Below are 13,147 nucleotides of genomic sequence, written 5' to 3' on the forward strand. Positions count from 1 at the left end.
ATTAATTCAAGTTAATTTGAAAAGAAATGGTGTTCCACCCTATACCCAAAAGAAGTGAAAGCAGAACAGATTATTGTACAACCAAGTTCATAGCAGCATTATTCACAGTAGCCAAAGGTGGAAGCAACCCAGTGTCTATCAACAGGTGAACGGATAAACAAAATGTGGTCCATACATATGGAAATTTATAGAAAATTATTCAGCATTAAAAAGGAAGGAGGGACTTCCCTGTTGTCACAGTGGTTAAGAATCCACCTGCCAATGCAGGGGACAGGGGTTCGAGCCCTGGTCCAGGAAGATCCCACATGCCACACAGCAACTAAGCCCGTGAGCCATAACTACTGAGCCTGTGCTCTAGAGCCTGCGAGCCACAACTACCAAGCCCGTGTGCCACAACTACTGAAGCCCGCGTGCCTGGAGCCTGTGCTCCGCAACGAAGAGTAGCCCCCACTCACCGCAACCAGAGAAAGCCCATACACAGCAACGAAGAACCAATGCAGCAGGGAGGGAGATACAAGAGGGAAGAGATACGGGGACATATGTCTATGTATAACTGATTCATTTTGTTATAAAGAGAAACTAACACACCATTGTAAAGCAATTATACTCCAATAAAGATGTTTAAAAAAAAGAACCAATGTAGCCAAAAATAAATAAATTTATAAAAAATAAAAAGGAAGGAAATGTTGACTCATGCCACAGTATCAATGACTCTTGAAATAAGTGAAATAAGCCAATCACAAAAGGACAAATATGTGTCTGCTCTTATACGAAGTCCCTAGAGTTATCAAATTCTTCAAGACAGAAAGTAGAATGGTGGTTGCCAAAAGATGGCGAGAGGGGAATGTGAAGTTAGTGTTTAATGGATACAGATTTCAGCTGGGGGAAGACGAAAAAGTTCTGGAAATGGATGGTGGTGATGCTAGTACAATAATGTGAACGTATTTAATGCCACAGAGCTGTACACTTAAAAATGGTTAAAATGGTAAATTCTATGTTACATATATTTTACCTCAGTAAAGAGAAAGGAAAATATAATTGTGCTTTTGCTTAGTTTCTTCTGGCAGCTAAAGAAAACCTCCTGGTGTATCTATGCCAAGTCCCTCTTTCCATAAGAACAAAATCAGCCCTTTTCAGAGAAACTGACAATACAGGCTACCTGAGCATCAGAAAGCTCCTATAACTTGAGATTCCATACTTGTTTATGTACATTATGTAGGATTAGAAGCCTAGAGATCAAACCTTTAAAATTTAATGTACGTTAAAACAATAATAAGCAACCTTCTTTGCCCAAGAGTCAATTCAGAAAAAAATTTTAATAATGATACAAAATATGTTTTTCAATAAACATATGTACCTTCAGGGGAAGGTTATGTTCTTACAAACCACTTTAGTTAGCCTTTAAAGTATTAATATCTAGGCCCATTTTAAATACAGTTTTTAAAATGTTATCCTTTATATGTAAATAGTGTTTTAAGTTTTATAGTCTATTCACATACATTAATTCATTTAATCCCCGACCCAAAATATTATTGCCACTTTATAGAAAGGGAAACTGAGGCTGAGTGACATGAAATAATCCACAGAATGTCACAATGTCCATCAGATGATTAACTGCAAAGCTGAGACTAGAATTATTTCATTCATTCAATAAATTATTTACTAAGGGCCCATTATGGCCAAGCACTATGGTAGGTGCAGGGGGATACAAAAATGAATTAGACACAGCCCCACTCCTCAGAGGCCCCCAAACTGGACCCCTGACTCCAACAGCTGGAGTATGTTCTCTCTGCTTGAGCAGGGTGAGTCAACAGCCCAGGGCCAGTCCCACTGTCACCGGCAGCACAGAAGGGGAGGTCCCCCCACCAAACTCTGTCATCTACTCTATCTGGAAGTAACTAACTCTGGGTAAGAGATATATCAGGAAAGAGTCTCTCGCAAAAGAAAAACAAAACAAAAGTCCCTCTTTGTATGACAGGCAGGCAGGCAGCAGAGCACAGTGGCCAAAATAATGAACCCTTGAGTCAGTTTGCCCGGATTTGTTCCCCAGCCCTGCTTGTGCCTGGCTGTGCTTCAGTTTCTAATCTATAAAATGAGGATAACTACATTCCCTATCTTATAAGGTTGTTGTGAGGATTAAACTAATTAATATTTGGAAAGTGCTCAGAATAGTACCTGGTCGCAGTGATTGTTATACAAGTATTTGTTAATTAAAATATGAGATAAAAGGTAGCTACAAATTGCTGATCACTGCTGTGAGCTTAAAACTTAATGCAGAAAAAAAATCAAAGTTGATTTTGAGTCAATTCAGCATTACAACATGAGTCAAAGGAAAACAATTCCTCAATACAGGACTCTCTATATAAATATGAATATATTAATATTCTTATGTATGTTCAAATATATAGAGAATGAGTAAAATAAAAAGGTCTTAAATGAAGTTTTTCATAAAAAAGGGACATTAAATTATAGCAGCACACTGTGAAAATAGCATTAGAGGAAAAAAACTGAATTCAAGATAGGGTAAGACTAAAAAGAGTCAAATAGCACTGGATCTACAACATTTTGTCTTTGAAGAAGTGATAAGACTGGAAAAAATATAAACGATCTAGGCAAAGAAAACAGATGCTTCAGGACTTCCTTGGTGGTCCAGTGGTAAAGAATCTGCCTTCCATACTGGGGGGCAATTAAGCCTGCATGCCACAACTAGAGAGAGAAAACCTGTACGCCACAACTAGAGAGAAGCCCGTGCGCCAAAATGAAGAGCCCACACCGCAATGAAGACCCCGCGTGCCACAACTAAGACCCTACGCAGCCCCCAAAAATTAAATAAATAAATAAAAAAGAAAACAGATGCTTCAAGACAGGAATGACAAATGTAAGAAATAATTCAGGTGAGTCAATTTAGGAGTCAGTCTGATAGCAGATTTTTAGTCTCAATGTTTCGCTTTACTAGAGAAATTAATAATTTATGAAATATTACAAAATTCAAAATTTACTGGTTATACCATTTGAAGACCAGATCCAAGTTTATTTTCAATATAACTAAGGGGTTTTTTTTTGTTTTTGGGGGGGGTTTTTTTGCGGCACGCGGGCCTCTCACCGCTGTGGCCTCTCCCCGCTGTGGCCTCTCCCGTCGCAGAGCACAGGCCCCGGACGCGCAGGCCCAGCGGCCATGGCTCACGGGCCCAGCCGCTCCGCGGCATGTGGGATCCTCCCGGACCGGGGCACGAACCTGCGTCCCCTGCATCGGCAGGCAGACTCCTAACCACTGTGCCACCAGGGAAGCCCTATAACTAAGTTTTAAATGAAGTTGAGTATTGTTTTTTACTAAAATTTGATCCAAACCTCAAGTCATATAGTTCACTTTGAAAGGATACAAGTATGACCATTATTCCAAAATTAGTTACTTTATTTGGATTTGGAGAGCTGGATTTGGGAGTGATTATCATCCTGCCTCTGAGAATAGCATTTTACTTAACTCTGGGAAAGTCATTTGTAAAACCCTTCATAAACAGGTACTCACTAAATATTGGTTAAATTGCTCACTACATTTTGCTTCCTTCACCTAAAATTTGGAGGAATTAAGTACGTGTACAGTATTTCTTTAGCACTTTCTTTTCCATAGCAGGTCTTATGTATTTAACAATACAACTTTTTATTTTTTTATTTATGTAGTACTTCAGAATGTTCAAAGCAATTCTGCCTACATTGTATCATAGAACTCCTCTATATATTTGAAGTCATCATGAAATCATGAGATTTCTTTTTCTCGTAACCTCAGAACCTTCATAGTCATTTCAATTATCCATATCAAAGAAGACAAAACAAAAAATTCACATAACCCCAGATTCTATTTCATATTCACTCTACATTATCAAAACATCAGCAGCATTTACTTGTTCTTTTAATGTGTCTCTTCCCTAGTCCTTACCTTGGACTCTTGGAGACGATTTCCAGTGTAATTATCAAATTAATAAATTTATTTACAAATTTAAATCCAAGCTAACATAAAATATTTTAAAATAACATATATCCTTAAATCACAATAATTTAACAAACAGTATTTCCATAATGAGGAATAATATTAACAATCTGTAGTGTTTTCTAGTAAATACTATATAACTGGTTCTCATAAAATTTAGAACTAGGAGTTTCCAAGAGGATTGTTTAGAACTTGGAATACATTTTCCCGTAGAAACATCATCATATAGGCTAGTCTGGCTCCTAAGCCAGATTATAACCATCTATACCTTAACAGAAGGACCAACAGTAATATAGAACCTAACCACTATGTCTAATACGTCCATAGGAAAATTTCTCCAAAATTCCAAATTAGAAGGCCAAGAACATTTCTACATCTCTCTGTTGCAGTCCTTCTAAATTTCAACTCCCCAGAAGCTTTTTGAGTCTTTAGTCTTTAGTAGTGTGAGGAGGGGGGTTTGGAGGGAGGTTCGGAAAAGAAAGAGAAACATTTATTGGTAAAAGGAGGGGAAGTAGGGGTATTGTCCAGTTGACAGGCTATAGAACATAAAGCAAGTGTAAGAAAGGCACAGACTGGCTCTCTGTGTGTATGTATGTGTGTGTGTGTGTATATATATATATATATATATATATATATATATATATATATATTCTATGCATATATGGAAGGCAGCCAAAATTATAATTTAGATGGAAATGCCTAATTTGTTTATTAAAATATTGGATTAAACTCCTCAATAAAAATCTGATACTATTTGTTGCTATACATAAGATATACAACTTATAACATGAAATTAGTCATCTTCTGTTTTTAAAGATCACCCAGATATTTTTGTTCTTCAAAGAAGTAGCTGAATATCTGGGAAAAAGAACTAGGCCTCAACTTTTTTTTATATAATAAGGTAAAAAAAATTTTTTAAATCTCTAATAGGTAAATGATTAGAAGTGCTATATCATCTTACTCCATATAATTCCTTCCCCTTTTCCTTCTCAACTCCATCCTCCAAAACAGTAGCAGCTCCAAAAATCTATACAACCCAATCTAATTTAAACTCTGGTTTTATTATTTTAATATTATTAAACTTAAGTGCTTTGAGAAAATAAAGCAATCCCTTTTACTGGCCATATTTAGGTAAACCGCAATGAGCCAATAATAAAACAATATGTTGGATGCTACCAGCTAGAAAATAGTGAGTATTATTACAAATGGAACAGTTCCCAAATTTACAACTTTTAAAAGGCAACAAATTATTTACCCCCTTATCTAATTCACATGCCTTCCACTTATTTTAGCTTTTGATTTCGTCCTGCCTGGGAAAAATGGTCTAACAAAATACCTCTAGAAATTGCTTCCAGATGTACTTAATTAATATGCCTAGAACCTTAATTCATAGGGCAAAGGATTGCCCCCTTTCTTCTCTTCCCAGTCGTTTCTGAAAGCCTTGACCCTTGACTTGTTTCTATTGCCCCATTTCATCACTCTGGGTAAACACTACATGAAAACACACATCACCTCTATGGTGCTTCTGCAAAACCATGAAATTGTTCTGAATTAAATGGTAATGCTATCATTTTGCAAAAATGTACCCCCCCCCAAAAAAGACACTCCCTAGCCCCAAGAAGCTAAATAGAGGGTCACTATCTTAAGGATTCCCAATGAGTGGCTTGAGATCTACTAGCAGGCCTTCCATGCCCTTGGCTGGGCTCTGGGTCAGTTGTCATTGTCAGGCTCTTCTCTCTGCTACTCCCAGTTCTTCACTGGCTGGGATTAACACTGCAGGGACTGCACTGCCAAACCACACCATCACATTTTTACTACAAGAATATAATTGAGTCTTAAGAGATGGTGAGTTGCTCTTTTATTAAACTTCGTTACTGAGATACTAACATGATTTCGTTATGAGGTAGTCTCACCTACATAACTAAAAAATAAACAATGTCATATGTATATAAGCAGGTTTTCTAAAAAAAAAAAAGAAACCCACAAAAAACAAAAAACTACTACACCAAGAGCAGGAGTTATACCAAGGTCTGATGTACTAAGTCTTAATTTTATTACTAGGACATATTTTGAGGATACAACAGTTTCATTAAAACCTATACCTTTACGCACGAACAGAATTTTCACAACTTTTAAGCATCAATGAAATTTTACATTATTGCTAAATAATGTGTACTCATGAGAAATCTTTGACATTTCTTAAGTGCATATTCCTATTTTTGTTTAGGCATACAGAAACACATTAAAAAAATATAAATTCTCATTAAAAGTACCTTAAGAGAAGCCACTGAACTTGAATTTCTCATACCTGTTGGATAGTAGGCTTGGGAGTACTGCGCTGACGGTGTGTAGTTACTATATTTCTGGGAGGAGCTGATCATTGTTTGAGGACCTTGTTGAACATGTACGGATGTGGCACTGGGCTGCAGGGTATATGTAACCTCAGTTGGAAACCTCTGTAGTACAGGAAATGGAACCCCTTTATCTGAAAAAGTGAGAGACGTTTCCACTTGTCCTGGGTGCATTCCAAGAGAGTTCTGCCATGTTCTAGGAGGAATCGGGGTCCGATCTAAACCTTTCAGAGGGAAAGGACCGTGGTTGTGGGATGGAGCTGATACGTAGGAGTAAGGAGACAAACTATCTCGCCGGAACGACCGGTGGAATTGTCCTACAGCCACTGGTCCTGCATAAAAGAGGAGGAGCACATTTACTAATCTTACATTACACCACCAGACGCAGTAAACCAAAAGTCACAAAATATGCGCTTCTCTTCACTTGTGGCTATGTTGAGTTCTCAGCCACTTTTAACACAACAGAAATTTACTGGTAAAAACAAGTTGTTCAGAATCCAGAATATGAGATTACACATATAATGCTGAAAAAATAATCAAATAACTTTTGTCTGGTTCTCAATATGACTGTCATAAGAGACAAAGTAGCCAAACTCTAACATTAAATCAAATGTTAAATGTCATCTTACCTTTCACCTCAACTGACTGACCCAGATTTTTCCAACCTGTAAACTACTTCCTAGAAGTTTTAGAAATTCCAGTCTTTCAAATCATTTAGGAACCTTAATAATAGGCACAAAAATAAGCCCTCAACCATATACGTAAAAGATATAAGTGTGGAAGAAATATAAATTATAACACACACCAAAAAGTAATTTAATGTTCTTTGCTCCCTTTCAATTTTTTCAAATTTTAATAAAAATCTTTGCAGAAAAGTCAAGCTTGAAAACTCTGGCTTGTTCATTCCTTAACTCAATCAATAATTTTCCATGGTCTTTTTTTCTTCAGAGTATCTCTAGTCGAGTCCCTTCCTAGATATCAATGGCTCTCAAACACTGATCTACATTTGAATCACCTGGAGAGTTTGTTAAAAATCCACACACTCAGGCCAAGAGATTCCAGTATTTGCTTTTTCTTACCCAGCAAATTAGAAAGGAATTAAAAAGTGGAGATGAGGAAGAGAGAAAAAGGCCAATACTATGTAATGCGGAAAAGGAAGATATAAATGTTGCAAGCTGAACTTATTTTAAAGACTGTGGTTCTTGAACATATAGCTAGCCTAATTTACTCTTAGGAAGGGCTTTACGCACTAAATTATTTAGTTCACAAGGTTTTTTCAATTTGTTTTATTAAACTAATCCATAAAACAGAAGGAAATCTAATTTATGTGCTACTCATCTGCTAAAGATGGCACTCAGGTACCTACTTTTCCAAATATTTAAACTGTAAAACCATTCTACATGTTACACTTCCTTTGTTCTAGTATTTCTATAGTGTTTAATTTCCTCTAAAGAATAAAGCATTAGGGAGCGCTCTTAACCACTTCTGGTTTGCCGCTGCCTCATTCAAATTGATTTTGGCTCAAATAAACTCTTAAAATAAAATTTAAAAAGAATAAAGCATTAATGCCAAAAATAAACAAATATATGCATACATATATGTAAACAATTCTGGAACCTGGAAATCAAGAGCTCTAAATCTAATGTGGAAAAAACCAAAATCTTAGCTCAGAAGATTAAATGATACACCTCTTAAAAACTACTTTTCCTTTTTTCCTTTAAAATACAAAAATAGTTTTTATGCTACTTGACTAGCAATTCCACATGTATACACACTTTGAACTACCACTGAGAATTCTTTGTTTTAAGACCTAAAGAAACATTTTTTTGCTCTTCACAAACAGGTGTTTCTGAGGTCCCAAACTACCCACCACTTGATTTTTTCTTGGATGCTAAAACTTCATGTTGCTACAGTGTGCCCTTCTTTACTCTCTTTAGGGTTAAGTTGTTGATGAATTTTCAGACTGTCAATAACTTAAGCCGATAATTAACGAATGCTCTACCTCGATTTCTCAAATTCTGGTTTAGATCTGAATTAAAATATAATTCTGGTTTAGATCTGAATTAAAATATAATTCTACTTCTACTACGATAAATTCTGAGTGATGGCCAAATATTTATATTCTTTAGATGCTGCTAACATAAGGACACGGTTAGGATTAGGAGGACATTCCTTTCAATTTGTTTTTTAAAAATAAAGAACTAAAACATGCTCAGCTCTTATTTATTCTTCTGTTAAGGGTTCTATTCTGACCAACTTTATAGAACATCACCTACATGTCTTCAGAACATCTAAGAAATATTTGGTAAAGATTAAATCCAGAATCCTGGAACTGTAAGGCAGGCTGAATTTCTGTTCTTAAATTTTCTATTGCATCTATAAAAGTGAATCTGAGCTAATCAATCCCCAGGAAAGAATTTGCCTCCTTCCCAAAACTTGCCTCTTGAGAGCTTGTTATCCCCAGGCAAAAACAGATTATCTAGTGCTCAGACTTGCTGCTTAGTTCAGAAAACTTTAACAAGTAGTGTAAAATAAACTGCCACTAAAAATAAAATAACAACAGTGGGCAAACAAAACAGGGAAAAACATGTGATCCTCACATTTCTTATCAAGTACATTCTCAAAAGGTGAACAGGACAGCTGGCTCAGTGGATCTAGGTAAGACAGCTAGGTCCGAAAACAGAGGACTCTACTGTAAAAGAGAAGTATTTAAACCAGAAGCTGCAGTGGAACACAGAAAACAGAAAGGAGACTGGGAAGGAGCAGTGTAGTCAGGCATATAACCAAGGCAAGAATCAAGCAGAATAAAAATTAGGTGAGGCAAAATAGAAGAGCCAAGGACTTAGAACATGGAATTAAAGCAAAACAAAGGCGGGCCGGTATTCTTGAACTTAACATTACATTCCACCCAAACCAGTAACACAGTTCCCTAGTGAACCAAGCCTGTGGTGCAGACAACCCACACCTGACACAGCTCCTGCACACACCAACAGGGAGAATGGTAAAAAACAGGAAAGGCATGAAAACTACAGTAATTCAGGTGTATATGGATTGATGTATTATCTACACTGAAAAAGTATGAATTAAATTTATGTTTGTCAACAAATAATCTTTAAAATGCTGACCAACTGAACTGTAAGTGAAGAAAATCAGATCCTATGTAGTCCCTGTATTTCTTCAACTAAAATGAACTCTATCCTTAGAATACAACTGGGTTTAAGATGGGGGAGAGAAAAAGAAAATCAGAGAGGAGTTGGCTTGTATGTATGTATGTTTCTTTCTTTCTTAATTGAAGTGGTTATCCTATTTTTCCCACGGACACATTTTCAGTCTTTTCTCCTTATGCCCACCAGACACACAATCTGAAAAACAAATATCCATGTCAGAGATTCTACCAAATGAATGCCAAGGGATTGTCTCCACTGCCTTTTCCCATTCAATTCCCCACCAAACTCAATGACCATTATATGGAAGTAAGCGGCTTAATATTCCTTTAGAACATTCCTATGCCACTGCTGTTTTTCCAACTGGTTACTAGAACTCTAACCTAATCTCTTATCTACTAAACTCCACAGATACACAACCTAATCCCTTATCTTCTAAATTCCAAATGAACATTGCTTCATTCATAACCCTGGGCCTAGGTTAAACTGAACATAGTGTTACTTTTATTCGTATATCTACAGTTTTTCCATAACTGAGAAGTAACCCAGACACTTCTGTGGTGTGCTCCAAGGACAAAGAACAAGATAAACTCAAAGGGTCAATACTGCCGCAACAAAGAGTTACAGGACTCCTATCACTCTGTCACAATGTGACCACTGCGATGTCCCGGAGCCCTCCCAAGCAGCATGCCCTGTCCCTTTCCCATCCCATTTAAGGAAAGACATTAGCCCCATTTTTCTCTCGCTCAGCACACTGAAAGCATAGGTACTCTGCCCAGTCAGCAGATGACTTGCAGGTTCCCTGGCTATAAAAACAGACAAGCAACCCATGCTCATCGTCGACTTTCCCTGGCTACCAGGAAGTCGGCCCACTGTTCTTGCAGCGACCCTTCTCTTTACTAAACTCTACCTTCCTTAACATTCTGCCTTGTGTCTGCAAATTCTTTTCCAACCCGCGCTCGGACCACAACAACTCTTATGTTAAATCCATGTTAACATGATGAAAATGTCTCTATTACTCTTTTAGTTGAAGGTAAAGAATGAATTCTCGTTATTATATTCTGTTGCTTTCTTGGTATGCTGCTTCATATCACGGACTCTTTAAACAACGAAAGGGAATACTGCCACCCTCACCTTCCTGGAAGAGGGGGAAGGGCATCAGAAACCAAGTTTATAAAATAAATTTCTATCAGAGAGTTTCTGAACTTTGAGTAAATACAAACTTATACATAGAAAATTTTTTCAAAACTGAAAGACTGAAGGCAACAGTGAAAAATTCAAAGGCTGCAAATGTGAGCTTTCTAAAATCCTGTTTAACTAGAACTTGACAGCTGTAAAGAAAACCATTTGTGCCTTACATTTGTCTAACCATAACACCTAAATAAGCATCAGGTCTAATCAGCTATAATGAAAGAACTGTTTAGCCAATTCATTCTACACAGGAACAGTATCTGGTAAACAACAAAATATATTATTATATTTTTGCTTTTAAGATATATAAACGCCTATTGTTCTACACCTTACTCCAGAACCTACAATATGATTGTTGTCAGAACACGTCTCCCAAGATTTCTTAGATGTGTCATTGGGTGGAAGATGACATGTATCTTCAAGAACAAACTTCCACTCGAGGCACCTTGTTCACTTTCCCTTGGTTGGCATAAATGTTCTAAGTTCTCCTGGCTGTGACTGTTCCCTCCCACCTTGACCTCTGCCATATCCTCACCCTGTATAGGAACTCTGTTCTGCTTCCCATCAGAACAGAGGAGCCCCTTCTGTGTTTCTTCCAGAACCAGGGCTCCAACAAAGGCCTACTTATTTGAGGTGTTCGCCTTGGAGAGACGGCGTCTCGAGAAGGTAAACGGCTATACAGGTTTGGAGCCCAAAGGGTTCCGGGAGGACTAGAAAGCAAGCCTAACGCAGAGGTTCCTGTGGTCGCTAGTGGACACAGAAGGGCCTCAATGTTCACGGAGGACTCAGCGCAGAGGCGGTGCCGGCGGGGCGGGGCGCCGGCACGGGTGAGGGCGGTGCAGGTGCCGCGGCCAATTCCGGGCAAGCACCGCGGGAAGCGGCTCCCGGGGGCATTCCCGACACAGCAAAGGAGAGGATGCGGAAATGCCCTCGGAAGTGGCGGTTGCCCCCTGACGGCAGTGCGCCCGGCGCGGGGCGAGACTCACCGTGCGACTCGGGCTGGGACCCCGCGGGTGGCGGCGGCGGCTCCTGATGTGGCAGCGGGGAGGTGGCGGCCAAGGCCGAGGCTGAGGCCGAGGCGGAGGCGGAGGCTGAGGCCGAGGCCGAGGCCGAGGCCGAGGCCGACGTGATGAGGAGCCTCTGGAAGCGGTTGGGCGGCCGGCAGGGCACCTCCAGGCCGGCCGCCAGTTTGGCCTTGTTGGCGCTGGTGAGCCTCTTGAGGTGCACGAGCAGGTGCGGCTGGTCGCGGCGGAAGTGTGGACTGTGGAAGTGGTGGAGGGGCCCGTCGCCCGCCGGCCCGCCGCCCCCAGGCCCCGGCTCGGGCCCCGCCGCGCCCGGCCCGCCCAGCACCACCTTGCGGAAGCCGTAGAGGTTGAGCTGGCGGATGAAGCTGGTGAAGTTGGTGGTTTTGAAGAGCTCGGGCTCGGCTCTGGCGCCCCGGACGCCGCCGCTGCAGCCGCCGGCCCCCGCCACGGGCGGGCTGAGCAGCTCGGCCTCGAAGAGCGGCTGGTCGATGAGCAGCCCCTCGCCGCGGCCGTCCCAGCGGATCGAGCGGTACCGGGGGCTGTTCACCAGCCGCCACAGTTTGGCGGGGAAGTTGTTGGGGTTGATGGGGGTGGAGAGCAGCGCCTCCTCCATCGCCCCGCCCGGGCCCTGGGCCTCGCCCCGCCGAGCTTGGCTCTCACACCCCGTTCTCGATCCCCCCCAACCCGGGCCTTCGCTTCTCCCTGCCCCCTCCTGCCAGCGCCAGGCCGCCGCCGCCAACCCGGGGACCGTTGGTGCGCGAGCCCCCGCGGCGCCCGCTGGCACAGCCAATGGGGCCTCGAGTTCCCGCTGCGCGGCCGGATGCACCGCGATCGATCCACCCCCTGAGCCCCAGCCGCCTGGCCACGTGCAGTGGCGGGGAAGTCGCGCTTTCTCGGCGTCCTAAACCCGCCGGAAGGGCTGGGAACCGCCGCCCGCCAGGTAGTGTTACGTCCTGCAAAGAGATCGGCCCGGTTAACCCCCGTGGAATGCTGAGACCCATATTTCCCTGCGGCCGGCGGAGCTGTGGGACTTTAGAATTAAGCAAGTGAGCAGTGGGGCAGTACAAAATCGGACGTTTCTCGACAGAAAAGGGCACAACTCTATAACCTTAGTCCTAACAGTTGAATTGCTTGTCTCTCCAAATAAAAATGGTGATGGTGGTAAGGTATCCTGAATACACAAATTCACCTTTTAGAGAGTAGCATTTTACATGTTATGAAATATACTCTTTTCAGCCAATATTTTTCCCAAGACCGTTTACCCAAAGTGGAACGAAAACGGAAGGAGCCTGTGAGGAGGGAAGCAGGAAGCAGGGAGACAGGTACAATCCCGTGTGCCTGATCAACCAGCTGGTGAAATTTTAGATATTAAAGAGAAATAAACCTCACATGAGATGGGCTAGAACCCTGTAGGATCCATAAGCATAACTC

At 40.9% G+C, this 13,147-nt stretch overlaps 1 protein-coding gene across 3 annotated transcripts in view; it reads right to left on the minus strand.

Annotated features, from left to right (window-relative positions):
* HSF5 (heat shock transcription factor 5) overlaps nucleotides 1-12,608 on the minus strand; it is a 51,881-nt gene extending 39,273 nt beyond the window's left edge. For 2 of the 3 annotated variants that reach the window (XM_079905493.1, XM_079905491.1), the window contains exons 1-2: nucleotides 11,678-12,608; nucleotides 6,294-6,668 (exon numbers count right to left, since the gene is read on the minus strand). In XM_079905493.1, the coding sequence (XP_079761619.1) occupies nucleotides 6,294-6,668; nucleotides 11,678-12,329 (1,027 nt within the window). In that variant the 5' untranslated portion in view covers nucleotides 12,330-12,608. The remainder of the gene's footprint in view (nucleotides 1-6,293; nucleotides 6,669-11,677) is intronic. The other variant, XM_079905492.1, reaches the window with a different exon arrangement.
* Between the last annotated feature and the right edge of the window lie 539 nt (nucleotides 12,609-13,147).

This window comes from Stenella coeruleoalba (assembly GCF_951394435.1).
Source record: "Stenella coeruleoalba genome assembly, chromosome: 19".
Lineage (NCBI taxonomy): Eukaryota > Metazoa > Chordata > Mammalia > Artiodactyla > Delphinidae > Stenella > Stenella coeruleoalba.